We start from the raw sequence: 19,143 nt of genomic DNA, 5'->3' as shown, positions 1-19,143 counted from the left end.
CGGGTGGATATCAAGCTCAAGTGAGGAAATGTTTGGGAAAGCACATTGCACCGGTGGCAAACTTCAAATAAACTCTAAATCAAGCCCCCTTCCACCACTGCCACCCCTGATGATGACACCATGTACGGTGTTTATGTCAAGGACTTTATCAAGAATCTCATAGAGATTCCTCTCACTCCCACCCTCATATCCAAAGCTGGTAATGAAAGCATTATTTTTTTCACTTCTGTTTCACAAGAAGAAAAGTTGAGCCCTAGAACTCTCACATGTCCCACCCCAAGGTGAAGGTTGTATCTTTGCTGCTGAAGGATTGGAGCTATCATCTTGGCCCTTTGACCCCAGCCTGCAGAGCAGACCCAGGGTTACTCCAGCAGCTGGGAGGGTGCTCCAGCTTCCAGCACCTGCCCAAGGTGGGGGCAAGGGTCAGAGTGGGGCAAAGGACGGCCTCACCCATGAGACACTGACAAAATAGTGCACCAGCCTGGTCCCCAACACCAAGGCAGCCACCTTAGGCTACACCCTACTCAACCCTGAGCAGAGGGGCGCTGCAGCTATGGCAGATGGTACATATGCTCAAATGTGCCATCTTATCTCAGTCTCTCTTCACCCTTTCACCTTCCCCCTTCCCCCTTCTCTTTTTTTGCCTCTTTTTTGATGCCATTGATATGTTGGAAAACTAGGCCACTTGTCCTGTTTCACAGTCTGGATTAGACTTGTTCCTTCCTCATGGTGTTCTTTAACTCATTCCTCTGTTCCCTGTATTTCCTGTAACTAGTAGTTAGATCTAGAGGAGATACCCTGCCTATTGGCGCTGTCCAATAGAAATGTAATGTGAACCACATACATAATTTTAAATTTCCTAGTTGCCACACTGACTAAACAAAAAGAAATAGGTGAATTGATTTTAATAATATTTTTATTTAAAATTATTAATGAGATATTTTACATTCTATTTTTCAAACTAAGTCTTCAAAATCCAGTGTGAATTTTATACTTACAGCACATCTCAACCTGTTTTTTTGTTTGTTTGTTTGTTTTTGAGACCGGATCTCACTCTGTTGCCCAGGGTGCAATGGCACAATCACGGCTCACTACAGCCTCGACCTCAGGTGATCCTCTCAACCTCCTAAGTAGCTGGAACTACAGGTGCACATCACCATGCCCAGCTAAGTTTTGTATTTTTTGTAGAGACAGTGTCTCACTATGTTGCCCAGGCTGGTCTTGAACTTCTGGGCTCAAGTGATCTGCCTGCCTCAGCCTCCCAAAGTGCTGAGATTACAGGTGTGAGCCACTGTGCCCAGCCCACATTTCAATTCTTACGCAAAGCAATGCAACGGTTAAAGTGAAATGCAATTCTACTGAAACAATAAAGTTGTATTTAATGGAAAATATTTTATACCACTTCAGTTTTTAAATTAGAATTAATTAAATTTAAATAAAAGTTAAAATTCAATTCCTCTATTACACTAGCCACATTGCAAGTGCTCAGTAACCACATGTGACTAGTGGCTACTCTATTGGACAGCACATATCTAGAACATTTTCATCATTGCAGAAAGTTCTGTTGGTAGTGCTGAACAAGAGGCTTAAGCGGATTTAGGTTCCATTTTGTAAGTCACAGCATATCATAGGTGTTGCTGTGTACTTTCTATGTCACTATTTTATGTCCGGTTGTTCTACTTTTCATGATGCTAAGATTATTGAGTGGGTCCAGGTGTGCTTCTGGAAATGTTTAAAGAAAGGAGAAAAGAAGATTTTGATGTTCTTTATTTAGGATGGACTAGGGGACAGGGAATGATCCCCAAAGTTGGGTCGGAGCCATTTTAGCCATATAAGAATCATCTGGAGCCGAGCGCAATGGCTCACACCTGTAATCCCAACACTTTGGGAGGCTGAGGTGGACGGATTGCTTGAGGTCAGGAGTCCCAGCTTGGCCAATATGGTGAAACCCCATTTCTACTAAAAATACAAAAATTAGCTGGGCGTAGCGGCATGTGCCTGTAACCTCAGCTACTCAGGAGGCTGAGGCATGAGAATCAGTTGAACCTGGGAGGCGGAGGTTGCAGTGAGCTGAGATCGCATCACTGCACTCCAGCCTGGGCAACAGAATGAGACTCTGTCTCAAAAAAAAAAAAAAAAGAAAAGAAAAGAATCATCTGCAATACTCAGTATGCTGTAGTGGTTGAGAGCTGTTCTGCTTGGGTTTGAATCCTGACTCTATTTACTAGCTATGGGACTGTGGGCAAGTTGCTTAACCTCTCTGAGCCTTTGTTTCTTTAAGTGTGAAATAGAAAAATGTTAGTCCTTAGATCATAGGATATTGTGATGATTAAATGAGATAATGTGCATAAGGCATGTAACATAGAGTATGTGTTCAAAGAATATTAATTACTATTATTATGTTGTTATAGTAAAAATACAGGTTTTAAGGCCTCACTGCTGGAGAATCTAATTTGTTAAAGTCTATGGTGGGATCTGGAAATCTGCATTTTAAAACAAGTTCTCCAAGTGATCCCAAGGTCCTGGATCCCTTGGCCTAGAACCCTTCCTGAGATCTTTCCCTTTGGGCCCATGGCTTTATTTCAGCCCCAGTGGAGCACATGCTGGCTGGATACCCCAGCTTCTGTCAGAGGATTGTAAACCAAAAATTAAATTCTAAGCCCCCCCAACCAACTGAATAGACCCCTCTCTCAGCCAAGGAGATTCCAAAGTAAACCTGAAAAACTTTCAGGCCATGGTGGGAAGAGGGGTTGGACATGCCTCATTATACTCTCTGCCCATTTAAATTCAGGCACAAGTGACCAGCATTAATATGAAAACAGTGAACTTAAGCCTAACAAAACAGACTCTTTGCAGCAATAAGATAATAAATTCCAACCTGACTCTACTATAACATCACACGACAAATAGCAGGCCCTGAAAGAAATAGAAGTATTTTACCCTAATAAATCTTTTGACATATTTTGAAATGGCCCTGCAAAGCTGACTCTTGTGGGAAAAATCTATATTCTGTGGAGAATCTCTGTTCCTTTCCATGTCTTTTTCTGATCCTGAAGAGATTAGCTGAGAGTCTAGCACCTTTTAAGAATGTGAATAGTAAACATTTGCCATCTATTGCCTCCAAGGGCAGCCACCTGTGAGACTTCATCTACATAATAAAAACCTTGGTCTCCATTACCCTTGTCTTAACTCAGACACTCTTTTCTATTGATTCCAGGTCTTTCAATAATAACCAATTGCCAATCAGAAAATCCACCTGTGACCTAGAAGCCCTCCCAACCCCCTATCCTCACCTTCAAGTTGTTCCACTTTTCCAGATGGAACCAATGTACACCTTACATTTATTGATTCTGCCTGTAACTTCTGTCCCCCTAAAATGTATAAAATCAAGCTGTTACCCAACTACCTTGGGCACATGTTCTGAGGACCTTCTGGGACTGTGTCATGGGTCTTGAGCACTCATATTTGGCTCAGAATAAACATCTTTAAATATTTTACAGAGTTTGACTCTTTTTGTTGACAGGATAAATAAGCCCAAGTAGGGTTGCCAGATTTAGCAAGTAAAAACGTATTTTATCTGGCAATTCTAAATCTCAGGGGAGATTTTTTTTGCTCTGTCACATCAACTATAGGAAGCAAGAATGTAGAGTGTGAAAAAGTAGTATCAAACATCAAAAACAGTATTCTAGAGTCTTTAAAAATGAATATAATTAATGGGGTCTTATGCTTAAGTTAGGGGCCATACTTAGATTCTCTTGAGCCCCATAAAGGGGACATCTTTTATAAAATTGAAGAAAGGGGGCTTTGGGGCTGTCTTGCTCAATCTGCTTCTTTTGTAGGTAATGAAACCAGGGCCTGCCTGGAGAAGGGAAATGAGTTGTCCAAGGTCAGTGGCAAGGCTGGAATGGAACCTAGGTCTTTAGTTTCTGGCACAGCATTTGTTCCTCTTTGTCATCTGTCTTAGTCCATTCAGACTCTGGCATTCTGTCTCTGCCTCCCACCCCAATTAATGTCCTTCTCAAATGTAAAATACATTCCTTCCATTCCAATAGTTCCAAAACTCTTAATTAATTCCAGCGTCAACTCCAAAGTTTAAAGTCCAAAGTCTCATCTAAATATCTATATCAGATGTGGGTGAGACTCAAGGTATGATTCATTCTGAGGCAAGTTGCTCTCCAGCTGTGAACCAATGACATCAAACATGTCGTGTTACAAAATATGATGGTGGGACAGGCAGAGGATACACATTCCCATTCTAAAAGGAAGAATGGGAAAGAATAAAGGAGTGACAGGTTCTGAGCCAGTACAAAACATTGAGAATAATCTTTGGCTCATTGCTCTGCCCTCCAGGCCCATGGGGGTGGAATGGAGGTCTTGCCCCTGCAGCTTTGAGCAACCCTGCCCATAAGGCTTTGCTCTCCAAACATTGGCCCCCACACCAAAGGCAGTTCTCTGCCCAGGGGCCCACCAGCTCTCTAAGGCATCTTGTGAAATCCAGGTGAAGGCAGCCACACACCCACCAGCTTTGCTTGGCACAGAGCTTGCCACACTGTTGCCCTCCAGGAGCCACACCTGGTATGTCTGAGGAGTATGGCAACAGAGTTTGGAGAGCAAAGCCCACAATGTGAGGCAGTACTGGGCAGTGGAGGCCCCTCCTTTGATATCATTCTGCCCTCTAAGCTATGGCACTATGAATCTGTGATGGGAGGGACACCCCTCTTTTCACCCCCGCGATCTCTGAAATGACTTCAAGGTTATTCTTCCATTGTCTTGGACAATAGGTCCTGGCTTCTGTTTAGATGGCTGACTAATCCCCTTATTGTCTTGATGAATAGCACCTGGCTTCCCTGAAGAGCCATATTAATCTTTTTATCAAATGGTTGCTTGGTCATACCTTTGTTCTTTCCCAAACAGGTTTTCTTATGTTTTCCAGTAGGAGGAGGCTGAGAATTTTGCATACTTTTAAGCTTTCTTCCCTTTGAGTAACAATTTTGTCTTTAAACCATTTCTTTTCATATTTTACTTTAAGTAGTCAAGAGGAACCAGGACACTCTTCCAACACTTTGCTTAGAAATCTCCTCAGCCAAATATTCCATTTTTATTGCTTACAAGTTCTGCCTCCTATAAAACACTAGGGCACCCACACAATTCAGCTACGTTCTCTGCTACTTTATAACAAGGATGCCCTTTCCTCCATTGACCAGACCAGTAACATGTTCCTCATATCCATCTGAGACATTATCAGAATGGCCTTTCCATCTGTATTTCTACAAATATTTTGTTGATGGCCACTTAGGTATTCTCTAAGAAGATTGAGAATCTCCTCTCTTTGTGATCCCTCACCAGAACCACCCTTATAGTCCATTCATTCATGGCAATGTAGGCTTTTTCTAGTTGGCACCCCAAACCTCTTCCAGCCTCTACTTGTTAGCTGATTCCAAAGCAGCTTCCACATTTTTAGGTATCTGTTACAGTAGCACTCCACACTTGGTACCAATTTCCTCTCTCAGTTCATTCAGGCTGCTATATAACAAAATAAGCATAAACTGGGTGACTGACAAACAACATAAATTTATTTCTCACAGTCCTGGAGTCTGGGAAGTCTAAGATCAAGATGAAGGTTCACTTCCTCATAGATGGCTGTCTTTTGACTGTAACTTCACATAGTGCAAGGGGAAAGTGAGCCCTCTGGGGTCTCTTTTATAAGGGCACTAATCTCATTTATGAGGGCTCTAACTTCATGACTTAATTACTTCCTAAAGGCCCTATCTCCTAATACCATCACCTTGGGGGTTAGAATTTCAACATATGAACTTGGAGGAACGCAAACATTCAGGCTAAATAATCTGCTTGTTTTTGTCCCCTGCCATCTCAGGCATATGGAGGGGAGAGGGCAACCTCCAAGGTGACTGGGACCAGGGCCTAGAGTGGGAGCAGAGGCTCTTCTGACAACACCTCCAGGGTGATTCCTGCCCTTGTGATCCAAAAGAAAGAACAAAGCAAATAGGAGCAAAGTCAGTCCCTGGCACTGGACAGACAAAGCCCCAGAAATAAGCAAGGGGGATTCTGCCATACAAGGTCCCTGGGGGGTCAGAATGAGGGCTTGCACCCATCAGCCCAGCCTCATGACATGCAGAGCTGACTGGGCCTGGGCCTCCCCTCCCCCTGCTGGTGTTTTACAGAGTGTCTGGAGGAGAGCTCTTCGATTTCCTGGCCCAGAAGGAGTCACTGAGTGAGGAGGAGGCCACCAGCTTCATTAAGCAGATCCTGGATGGGGTGAACTACCTTCACACAAAGAAAATTGCTCACTTTGATCTCAAGGTCAGTAAGGGGAGAAAGGGAAAAGAATCAAGTTTAGGAAGAAGAGGCTTAGTCCCTCCTGGTGTCTTTCCCAGGATGGGCCCAGTGCCTACCAGCCCTTCTTTCTCATCTTACAGTGAAAAACCCTGAGCTCATGGGAAAGAGATGATGCCACGGAAATGTCCACCTTCTCAGTTTCATTTTTCATAACAGGTTTTCTGCACACTGGAGCTGACTGCAAGAAGCTGCTTAAATCAGACTTCAGGCACCTTATTTATTTCAGGGAGCAGGAGGGAACACTTTCTAAATAAGTAGACCAGTGACAGGAAACTTGAAACCAAACACCTTTCACAAGACTGAACTTTTCAGTAACAAAAAACTAGAAATGTCTGGAGGATTGCTGAAGTTGGCTGGCTTGCCAGACCCATTCATAGTGCAGCATCCATCATCCCTTGACCAGAGCTTGTAAATCCTGGAGCCCAGGGACCACTGGCTGCCCTCCCCCACTCACAACCCCTACTGTGCTCCAAACTGTGGCCATAAAACTGCTTGTAGGGGCCACTGATCATTTATGGTGACTGGTATTCACGACTGAGAGAGTTCACTGTGACTACATAGGACTTCATAAAGCAAGAATGTGGTCAAAGTAGAAGGATCAGTTCCCTTAGTAACTGAGCTCAGTTGCATAGACTGATGAGCCTATACAGATACTTAATGTGTAAAGGTCCTCTAACTTTGATCAATTCTATGACCTGTTTGCTGGGGAGACCCCTTCATTTTTCTATCCAGAAATCCCTGTGGTCTTTCAAGCATGGTGCTGGGTGCTTGGGTATTGCTGCAGATACAAAATTCACTGAGGCCCTGTCTGAGATTACTTCATCTTTTCCAGGAACCTTAGTGTAGGAGATAGAAAAACCAGGAACTCTAAGTACTATGCTAGAAGGAAGCCCAGGGTGGGTGGGGAGGCTAAAGGAGGGGACATCTAAGTCCAACCGGGGTATCAGAGAGGGCTCCCTGGAAGAAGTGCTATTTAGTTGAGTTCTGAAGGACTGGTAGGAAATAGAAGAAGGGAAGGGCCTTATAAGGAAGAAAGGCCAGCAGAATACATGGTCACAAAACAGCACAATGCATTCAGGGAAGTACAGGCATGGGAAGTGTGTGCTGAGTGGCTGGGGAAGAAGCCAGGAACAGTGCAGGAAGCAGACACAAGGGTCTGGGAGCTAAGCCAAGGAGCTTGCACTTTACCCTGAGACATAAGGGTTCAGCTGAGCAGAGAAGTGAGGTGAGCACGTACTTGTTTCAGAGTGATCCCTCTGGCTGGGAGGATGGATAGGCTGGAGACAGCCTAGAGGCTGGGGCTCAGCTAGGAGGCTAAAGCGATAATCTAGGTAAGATGTGAGGAGAGGACAGAGTCAAGATCTTTTGCAGAGGTCAATCTGAGGATTGATTAGGTGCCTAATTAGAGATAGAGATGAAGGAGGGGACAGGGTTCTGGATGACACCCAAGTTCTGGCTTGTGCCCCTGGCCCAGAGAGGGTCTGGCATGTCCATTATCTCACAGTGGCTATGCCAGTGGCTCAGTTCCCATATGAGTCCCTACCCCAGCTCTTACTCTACTCTGCCTGATAGGGTGACCTTCTATGAGTCCCCTTAGCATGGTCCCCCTTCCTTATGCTCACTGTCACATTTTTTTTTTTTTTTAATAGAGATAGTCTCGCTCTGTCACCCAACTGGAGCACAGTGGTGTGATCACAGCTCACTGCAGCCTCGACTTCCTGGGCTCAATCTATCCACTTGCCTTAGCCTCCTGAATAGCTGGGACTAAAGGCATGTGCCACCATACCTGGCTAATTTTTGTATTTTTTGTAGAGGCGGGGTCTTGCCATGTTTGCCCAGGCTGGTCTTGAGCTCCTGGGCTCAAGTGGTCCACCCGCCTCAGCCTCTCAAAAGTGTTGGGATTACAGGCATGAGCCACTGCATCTGGCCATGATTGTCACAGTTTGTTTTTGGTGTTTCTTTTTGCGGGGGACAGGGTCTCACTCTGTCACCCAGGCTGGAGTGCAGTGGCGTGATCTCAGCTCACTGCAGACTTGACCTCTCAGGCTCAGGTGATCCTCCCACCTCAGCCTCCCAAGTAGCTGGGACTACAGAAACATGCCACCATGGCCAGCTAATTTTTGTATTTTTTTGTGTAAATGGATTTTCGCCATTTTGCCCAGGCTGGTCTGCAACTCCTAGGCTCAAGCAATCTGCCCACTTCAGCCTCCCAAAGTGTTGGGACTACAGGCATGAGCCACTGCTCCTGGCTGTCACGGTATTTTTTAATACTTCCAACAGAAGTCTTCCAGAGCTTTACTGAGGCGTCACAGGGTAAAAGTGGGGGCCACCAAGGATGGTGAGGCCTGGGCAGGCCTTTGGACCTCAAGGTAGTAACAGCAGGAAATGGTCTGCCTTGATTGCACCTGTGTGACTTCCTGGTACTGCTATGGACAATTAACTTGTTGTTTTATTGTGTCTTTGCTGGCTCCAGGAGAGCTGCTTCAAAATGGGCTCCTTTGTCTTTTCTTGAATGGGTCTGGTAGGAGGAGTGGCTGGAGCCCAACAGGCACCAATGACTGCAGCAGGTTCGTGATGTTTGGCTTGCCTTTATGGCAGCTCGCTGTGGTGGGGAGAGCACTGGCTTGGAGTTAGCCAGGCTGGGTTACCATGTACCATGATACACCTGAACCTCAGCTTTTCAGCTTCAATGCAAATAATACCTACCTGGCAGAGCTGTACGGGTTAGAGAGAAGCATTAAGTGCCAAATATGGAATAGGTGCTCGGTAATAGTAGCTGTTATTGTTATTCCCCTTCTCAGAATAGAGGAAAAGGAAATAGAACTTTTGTTACAGTGTTGTGGGCCCCATAGACTAGGAAAACAAACCCTGTGAGTACAGTTCTGTTAATAAATTGTCCAGCAGAGAGCTGAGTTGGTTGCTAGGTAGAACTGCTGGCAAGGGCTGGTGAGGCTCCGGGGCTAACCTGGACATTTTCCATTACCTGGAAACAGTCTGGGTTTTCTCTGGATGCATGTGAGGTGAGGATGCTGCCAGTCCCCACCATGGCCAGGTATCCTTAGAGTTGTGAGGACCTGAGCTTTCTGATTCTTCCACCCGTGGGTCCCTTGGCCTAGGCCCACCTGGGCAACTTCAGGAAGTGATGAGTAGCTGGAACTCAGAAGGATTACCTCATGATTGGGTACATGTTTCCTGAAGCCAGAATGTGGATATGCATGCCTCCTGGCTGGAACATTCTGTCTCCTGGAGGGGATCATGCAATTAAGATCCAGCTGGTAGCTTAGAGGAGGCTTCTTGGTTCTGTGTTGTTTCCCACCATATAAAATCCACATTTTTCTTCCTGATTTTCATTCTCCATGATGGATTTTCACTTTCCTCTCCTGCTTATATTCTGTTAACTCCTTCCCAAACTCAGGGTCCTTACTGCCCCAGGAACACAGCCAGCATGTTGTCTCCACACCCTTACCCATAACCTGTTCTCTATGCACACCTTCCAGCTTGAAGGGGCAGGTAATAGAAGAGGGTTCACTCTCTTGCCTACCTTTGGAATGTGAACAACCTCTCTTCAGGCTGGTATTTAATCAGCTTCTCCTATGTTCAGCCATTGTGCAATGGACAGTCAGGCTCTGTCCCTGCTCACCACATGCTCCTAGCCTGGTTGCAGGGAGCAGACAAATGGATATTTTTTTTTTCTTTTTGAGACAGAGTCTCGCTCTGTTGCCCAGGTTGGAGTGCAGTAGCACAATCTCGGCTCCCTGCAGCCTCTGCCTCCTGGGTTCAAGTGATTCTCCTGCCTCAGCCTCCTTAGTAGCTGGGATTACAAGCGCTTGCCACCACGCCCAGCTAATTTTTGTATTTTTAGTAGAGACAGGGTTTCCCCATGTTGGCCAGGCTGGTCTTGAACTGCTGACCTCAGGTGATCCCCACCACCCACCTTGGTCTCCCAAAGTGCTGGGATCATAGGCATGAGCCACCATACCCAGTCCAAATGGACAAATTAATATGAGATAAGCAGTATTGGTAAAAACAGGAGACAGAGCAAGATGACCGAATAGAAGCCTTCACTGATCACCCTCCCTGCAAGAACACCAAATTGAACAACTATCCATACACAAAAAAAGCACCTTTGTAAGAACCAAAAACCAGGTGAGAGGTCACAGAACCTGGTTTTATTTATTGTTTTATTTTATTTTATTTATTTATCTTTTTGAGACTGAATCTTGCACTGTTGCCCAGGCTGGAGTGCAGTGGTGCAATCTCAGCTCACTGCAAACTCCACCTACCAGGTTCACACCATTCTCCTGCCTCAGCCTCCTGAGTAGCTGGGACTACAGGCACCCACCACTATGCCCGGCTAATTTTTTTGTATTTTTAGTAGAGACGGGGTTTCGCCATGTTAGCCAGGATGGTCTCTATCTCCTGACTCGTGATCCGCCCACCTCGGCCTCCCAAAGTGCTGGGATTACAGGTGTGAGCCACTGCGCCCGGCCCACAGTACCTGGTTTTAATTTCATATCACAGAAAAAGGCACTGAAGAGGGTAGGAAAGACAGTCTTGAATCACCTATACCACCCCTTCCCCATCTTCTGGCAGCAGCCATGTTGCATGGAGAAAGAACCTGTGCACTTGGGGGAGGGAGAGTGCAGCAATTGTGGGACTTTGCATTGAAACTCAGTGCTGCCCTGTCACAGCAGAAAGCAATACCAGGCAGAACCCCGCTGGAACCCATGGAAGGAGCATTTAGACTAGCCCTAGACAGAGGAGAATTGCTCATCCTAGTGGTCAGAACCTGAGTCCCAGCAAGCCTCACCACTGCAGACTAAAGTGCTCTGGGTTTCTAAGTAAACTTGAAAGGAAGTCTAGGCCACAAGGACTGCAATTCCTGGACAAGTCCTGGTCCTGTGCTGTGCTTGGAGCCAGAGGACTTGGAGGGTACACCTAGTGAGACATCAGTTGGGATGGCCAAGGAAGTGCTTGTACCAAACCTCCCTCAGCCCCTGGCAGCACAGCTTGCAACTCCAGGAGAGAATCCTTCCCTCCACTTGAGGAGAAAAGAGGGAAGAGTGAAGAGGACTTCATCTTGCAATTTGGATACCAGCTCAGCCACAGTAAGATAGGGCACAAGGCACAGTCTTGAGGCCCCCATTCCAGACCCTAGATCTCAGACAACATTTCTAGACACTCTCTGGGCCAGAAAGGAATCCACTGCCTTGAAGGGAAGGACCCAGTCCTGGCAGGATTCATCACCTGCTGACTACAGAGGCCCTGGGCCCTGAATAGTCAGCAGAGACATCCAGTGTATCACTCAGAGACATGCACTCAGAGACATGCTGGCTTCAGGTGTGACCCAGCACATTCCCAGCTGTGGTGGCTATGGAAAGAGGAAAGGGAATGATAAAGGGGACTTTGTCCTGCAACATAGGTACTAGCTTGACCACAGTGGGGTAGAGAACCAAGTGGGCTCTTCGGGTTTCCAATTTCAGGCCTTGGCTCTTGGACAGCATTTCTGGACCTACCCTGGGCCAAAGGGGAGCCCACTGCCCTGAAGGGAGAGTCCCAGGCCTGGCAGCATTCACCACAAGCTGACTGAAGAGTCTTGGGGCCTTGAATGTGCACTGGCAGTAGTCAGGGAGTACTTGCCATAGGCCTGGGGCAGTGGGGGCCATGAGGGGAGATGCCTCCGCTTGTGGAAAGGGGAGGGAAGAGTGGGAAGGACTTTGTCTTCTGGCTTAGATACCAGCTGGGCCACATTAGAATAGAGCACCAGGTAGATTCCCAAGGTTTCCAACTCCAGGCCCTGGCTCCCAGATGGCATCTCTGGACCACCCAAGAGGGGGAAGCTCACCACCCTGAGGGAAGGACACAAGCCTGGCTGGCTTTGCCACCTGCCTATCGTAGAGCCCTAGGGCCTTGAGCAAACATAGCCAGTAGCCAGGCAGCTGTTATAAGCCTTGGGCAAGACCCAGGGCCATGCTGGCTTCAGGTCTGACCCAGCACAATCCCAGTGGTGATGGCCACAGGAGTGCTTGTGTTACCCCTCCCCTAGCCCCAGGCAGGTCAGTACAGAGAGAGACTTCATTTATTTGGAAGAAAGTAAGGGAAGAGAACAAGAGTCTCTGCCTCCTAAACCAGATAATTTTTCTGGATCTTATCCTCCTAAACCAGATAATTTTTCTGGATCTTATCCAAAACTACCAAGGCAGTACCTTTACAAGTCTGCAAGAACCACAGCATTACTGGGCTTGGGGTGTCCTCTAATACAGATTTGGCTGGAGTGACCAAAAACTTAGATTACAACACTCAAGTCCTTTCAAATATCTGGAAAGCCTTCCCAAATAGATGGGTACAAACAAACTAAGACTGAAGACTAGAATAAATACCTAACTCTTCAATGGCCAGACATCAATAAATGTCCACAAGCATCAAAACCATCCAGGAAATCATGACTTCACCAAATGAACTAAATAAGGCACCAGGGACCAATCCTGGAGAGACAGAGACATGTGACCTTTCAGACAGAGAATTCAGAATAGCTGTTTTGAGGAAACTCAGTGAAAATCAAGATAACACAGAGAAGGAATTCAGAATTATATCAGATAAATTTAACAAAGAGATTGAAATAATTAAAAAGAATCAAACAAATTCTGGAAGTGAAAAATGCAATTGATGTACTGAAGAATGTGTCAGAGTCTGTTAGCAGCAGAATTGATCAAGCAGAAGAAAGAATTAGTGAGCTTGAAGACAGACTATTTGAAAATACACAGAGGAGACAAAAGAAAAAAAAAAGAACGAAGCATTCCTATAAGATCTAGAAAATAGCCTCAAAAAGGCAAATTTAAGAGTTATTGGCCCCAATGAGGAGGTAGAGAGATAGAGGTAGAAAGTTTATTCAAAGGGATAATAACAGAACTTCCCAAAGCTAGAGAAAGGTATCAATATTCAAGTACAGGAAGGTTATAGAACACAAAGCAGGTTAAACCCAAATAATAATCAAAATCCCCAAAATTAAAGACATTTAATAATCAAACTCTCAAAAGTCAAGAGTAAAGAAAGGATCCTAAAAGCAAGAGAAAAGAAACAACATACGATGAAACTCCAATATGTCTGGCAGCAGACTTTGTAGTGGAAACCTTATAGGCCAGGAGAGGGTGGCATGACATATTTAAAGTGCTGAGGAAAAACCTTTATTCTAGAATAGTATATCCAGCAAAAATATCCTTCAAACATAAAGGAGAAATAAAGACTTTCCCAGACAAAGAAAATCTGAGGATGTCATCAATACCAGACCTGTCCTAGAAGAAATGCTAAAGGGAATTCTTCAATCTAAAGGAAAAGGACATTAATGAGCAATAAGAAACCATCTGAAGGTGTAGAACTTACTGGTAATATTAAGTACACAGAAAAACACAGAATATCATAACACTGTAATTGTGTGTAAACTACTTGTATCTTGAGTAGAAAGACTAAATGATGAACTGATAAAAAATAACTACAATGTTTCAAGACAGACAGTATAATAAGATATAAATAGAAACAAAAAGTTAAAAAGTGAGGGGAGAAAGTTAAAGTGTAGAGTTTTTATTAGTTTTCTCTTTGCTTGTTAGCTTGTTCATGCAATCAGCATTGTTGTCATTAGTTTAAAATAATGAATTATATGACAGTGTTTGCAAGCCTCATGGTAACCTCAAATCAAAAAACCTACAGCAGAGATATAAAGAAATAAAAAGCAAGAAATTAAAACTTACCACCAGAGAAAATTACCTTCACTAAAAGGAAGACCACAAAACAACCAGAAATAAAAAAGCAAAGTGGCAGGAGTAAGTCCTTACTTATCAGTAATAACATTGAATGTAAATGGACTAAATTCTCCAATCAAAAGACATAGATTGGCTGAATGGATCAAAAAACAAAAAACAGTTAAGAGGTTCCAAGATGGCCGAATAGGAACAGCTCCAGTCTGTAGCTCCCAGCGTGAGTGACGCAGAAGATGGGTGATTTCTGCATTTCCAACTGAGGTACCGGGTTCCTCTCACTGGGGCTTGTCAGAAAGTGGGTGCAGCCCATGGAGCAGGGTGGGGCATCGCCTCACTCGGGAAGCACAAGGGGTCGGAGAATTCCCTTTCCTAGCAAAGGGAAGCCGTGACAGATGGTACCTGGAAAATCGGGACACTCCCACCCTAATACGGCGCTTTTCCAATGGCCTTAGCAAACGGCACACCAGGAGATTATATCCCGTGCCTGGCTCAGAGGGTCCCATGCCCACAGAGCCTTGCTCACTGCTAGCACAGCAGTCTGAGTTTGAATTGCAAGGTGGGAGCGAGGCTGGGGGAGGGGCATCTGCCATTGCTGAGGCTTGAGTAGGTAAACAAAGTGGCCGGGAAGTTCAAAGTGGGTGCAGCCCACTGCAGCTCAAGGAGGCCTGCCTGCCTCTGTAGACTCCACCTCTGGGGGCACAGCATAGCTGAACAAAAGGCAGCAGAAACTTCTGCAGACTTAAACGTCCTTGTCTGACAGCTTTAAAGAGAGTAGTGGTTCTCCCAGCATGGAGTTTGAGATCTGAGAACGGACAGACTGCCTCCTCAAGTGGGTCCCTGACCCCCGAGTAGCCTAACTGGGAGACACCTCCCAGTAGGGGCTGACTGACACCTCATACAGCCAGGTGCCCCTCTGAGACAAAGCTTCCAGAAGAGGGATCAGGCAGCAACATCTACCGTTCTGCAATATTTGCTGTTCTGCAGCCTCCACTGGTGATACCCAGTAAAACAGGGTCTGGAGTGGACCTCCAGCAAACTCCAACAGACTTGCAGCTGAAGGTCCTGATTGTTAGAAGGAAAACTAACAAACAGAAAGAACATCCACACCAAAACCCCATTTGTACGTCACCATCATCAAAGACCAAAGGTACATAAAACCACAAAGATGGGGAGAAATCAGAGCAGAAAAGCTGAAAATTCTAGAAATCAGAGGGCCTCTTCTCCTCCAAAGGAACGCAGCTGCTCGCCAGCAATGGAACAAAGCTGGACGGAGAATGACTTTGACAAGTTGAGAGAAGAAGGCTTCAGACGATCGGTAATAACAAACTTCTCTGAGCTAAAGGAGGATGTTCGAACCCATCGCAAATAAGCTAAAAACCTTGAAAAAAGATTAGACGAATGGCTGACTAGAATAAACAGTGTAGAGAAGTCCTTAAATGACCTGATGGAGCTGAAAACCCTGGCACGAGAACTATGTGATGCATACACAAGCTTCAGTAGCTGATTTGATCAAGTGGAAGAAAGGGTATCAGTGATTGAAGATCAAATGAATGAAATGAAGTGAGAAGAGAAGTTTAGAGGAAAAAGAGTAAAAAGAAACAAAAAAAGCCTCCAAGAAATATAGACTATGTGAAAAGACCAAATCTACGTTTGATTAGTGTACCTGAAAGTGATGGGGAGAGTGGAACCAGGTTGGAAAACACTCTTCAGGATATTATCCAGTAGAACTTCCCCAACCTAGTGAGACAGGCCAACATTCAAATTCAGGAAATACAGAGAAGGCCACAAAGATACTCCTCAAGAAGAGCAAATCCAAGACACATAATTTTCAGATTCACCAAAGCTGAAATAAAGGAAAAAAATGTTAATGGCAGCCAGAGAGAAAGGTCGGGTTACCCACAAAGGGAAGCCCATCAGACTAACAGCAGATCTCTCGGCAGAAACTCTACAAGCCAGAAGAGAGTGGGGGCCAATATTCAACATTCTTAAAGAAAAGAATTTTCAACCCAGAATCTCACATCTAGCAAACTAAGCTTCATAAGTGAAGGAGAAATAAAATCCTTTGCAGACAAACAAATGCTGAGAGATGTTGTCACCACCAGGCCTGCCTTACAAGAGCTCCTGAAGGAAGCACTAAATATGGAAAGGAACAACTGGTACCAGCCACTGCAAAAACATGCCAAATTGTAAAGACCATCGGTGCTAGGAAGAAACTGCATCAACTAACGAGCAAAATAGCCAGCTAACATCATAATGACAGGATCAAATTCACACATAACAATATTAACCTTAAATGTAAATGGACTAAATGCTCCAATTAAAAGACACAGACTGGCAAATTGGATAGAGTCAAGACCCATCAGTGTGCTGTATTCAGGAGATCCATCTCACGTACAGAGACACACAGGTTCAAAACAAAGGGATGGAGGAAGATCTACCAAGCAAATGGAAAACAGAAAAAAGCAAGGGTTGCAATCCTAGTCTCTGATAAAATAACTTTAAACCAACAAAGATCAAAAGAGACAAAGAAGGCCATTACATAATGGTAAAGGGATCAATTCAACAAGAAGTGCTAACGATCCTAAATATATATGCACCCAATACAGGAGCACCCAGATTCATAAAGCAAGTCCTGAGAGACCTACAAAGAGACTTAGATTCCCACACAATAATAATGGCAGAATTTAACACCCCACTGTCAACATTAGACAGATGAACAAGACAGAAAGTTAACAAGGATATCCAGGAATTGAACTCAGCTCTGCACCAATCAGACCTAATAGACATCTACAGAACTCTCCACCCCAAATCAACAGAATGTACATTCTTCCCAGCACCACATCACACTTATTCCAAAATTGACCACATAGTTTGAAGTAAAGCACTCCTCAGCCAATGTAAAAGAACAGATATTATAACAAACTGTCTCTCAGACCACAGTGCAATCAAACTATAACTCGGGATTAAGAAACTCACTCAAAACCACTCAACTACATGGAAACTGAACAACTTGCTCCTGAATGACTACTGGGTACATAACGAAATGAAGACAGAAATAAAGATGTTCTTTTAGACCAATGAGAACAAAGACACAACATACCAGAATCTCTGGGACACATTTAAAGCAGTGTGTGAGGGAAATTTATAGCACTAAATTCCCACAAGAGAAAGCAGGAAAGATCTAAAATTGACACCCTAACATTACAATTAAAAGAACTAGAGAAGCAAGAGCAAACACATTCAAAAGCTAGCAGAAGGCAATAAATAACTAAGATCAGAGCAGAACTGAAGGAGATAGAGACACAAAAAACCCTTCAAAAAATCAATCCAGGAGCTGGTTTTTTGAAAAGATCAACAAAATTGATAGACTGCTATCAAGGCTAATAAGAAAAGAGAGAAGAATCAAATAGATGCAATAAAAAATGATAAAGGGGATATCACCACCAATCCCACAGAAATACAAACTACCATCAGAGAATACTATAAACACCTCTACGCAAATAAACTAGAGCATCTAGAAGAAATGGATAAATTCCTGGACACATACACCCTCCCAAGACTAAACCAGGAAGAAGTTGAATCCCTGAATAGACCAATAAAAGGCTGTGAAATTGAGGCAATAATAGCCTACCAACCAAAAAATGTCCAGGACCAGACGGATTCACAGCCGAATTCTACCAGAGGTACAAAGAGGAGCTGGTACCATTTCTTCTGAAACTATTCCAATCAATAGAAAAAGAGGGAATCCTCCCTAATTCATTTTATGAGGCCAACATCATCCTGATACCAAAGCCTGGCAGAGACACAACAAAAAAGAGAATTTTAGACCAATATCCCCGATGAACATCGATGCAAAACTCCTCAATAAAAAACTGGCAAACGGAATCCAGCGGCACGTCACAAAGCTTATCCACCACAATCAAGTTGGCTTCATCCCTGGGATGCAAGGCTGGTTCAACATACGCAAATCAATAAACGTAATCCATCATATAAACAGAACCAAAGACGAAAACCACATGATTATCTCAATAGATGCAGAAAAGGCCCTCAACAAAATTCAACAGCCCTTCATGCTAAAAACTCTCAATAAACTAGGTATTGATGGGACGTGTCTCAAAATAATAAGAGCTATTTATGACAAATCCACAGTCAATATCATAATGAATGGGCAAAAACTGGAAGCATTCCCTTTGAAAACTGGCACAAGACAGGAATGCCCTCTCTCACCACTCCTATTCAACATAGTGTTGGAAGTTCTGGCCAGGGCAGTCAGGCAAGAGAAAGAAATAAAGGGTATTCAATTAGGAAAAGAGGAAGTCAAATTGTCCCTGTTTGCAGATGATATGATTGTATATTTAGAAAACCCCATCATCTCAGCCCAAAATCTCCTTAAGCTGATAAGCAACTTCAGCAAAGTCTCAGGATACAAAATCAATGTGCAAAAATCGCAAGCATTCTTGTACACAAATAATAGACAAACAGAGAACCAAATCACAAGTGAACTCCCATTCACAATTGCTTCAAAGAGAATAAAATGCCTAGGAATCCAACTTACAAGGGATGTGAAGGACCTCTTCAAGGAGAACTACAAACCACTGCTCAATGAAATAAAAGAGGACACAAACAAATGGAAGAACATTCCATGCTCATGGGTAGGAAGAATCAATATTGTGAAAATGGCCATAATGCCCAAGGTAATGTATAGATTCAATGCCATCCCCATCAAGCTACCAATGACTTTCTTCACAGAATTGGAAAAAACTACTTTAAAGTTCATATGGAACCAAAAAGACCCCGCATTGTCAAGACAATCCTAAGCCAAAAGAACAAAGCTGGAGGCATCATGCTACCTGACTTCAAACTATACTACAAGGCTACAGTAACCAAAACAACATGGTACTGGTACCAAAACAGACATATAGACCAATGGAACAGAATAGAGCCCTCGGAAATAATACCACACATCTACAACCATCTGATCTTTGACAAACCTGACAAAAACAAGAAATGGGGAAAGGATTCCCTATTTAAT

The 19,143-nt window shown here is 44.2% G+C and overlaps 1 protein-coding gene across 15 annotated transcripts in view; it reads left to right on the top strand.

The window, feature by feature from the left end:
* DAPK2 (death associated protein kinase 2) overlaps positions 1–19,143 on the top strand; it is a 138,144-nt gene that overhangs the window by 68,665 nt on the left and 50,336 nt on the right. For all 15 annotated transcript variants that reach the window (XR_010151729.1, XR_010151728.1, XR_010151730.1 and 12 more), the window contains exon 4: positions 6,183–6,321. Coding sequence is in view for 11 of the 15 variants with exons in the window: in XM_001157721.6 (XP_001157721.2) it covers positions 6,183–6,321 (139 nt within the window). In the remaining 4 variants the exon portion in view is untranslated. The remainder of the gene's footprint in view (positions 1–6,182; positions 6,322–19,143) is intronic.

This window comes from Pan troglodytes, chromosome 16 (genome assembly GCF_028858775.2).
Source record: "Pan troglodytes isolate AG18354 chromosome 16, NHGRI_mPanTro3-v2.0_pri, whole genome shotgun sequence".
In the NCBI taxonomy this organism is placed as follows: domain Eukaryota; kingdom Metazoa; phylum Chordata; class Mammalia; order Primates; family Hominidae; genus Pan; species Pan troglodytes.
The sequence above is the reverse complement of the archived record's forward strand: the minus strand, read 5'-3'. Positions and strand labels throughout refer to the sequence as shown.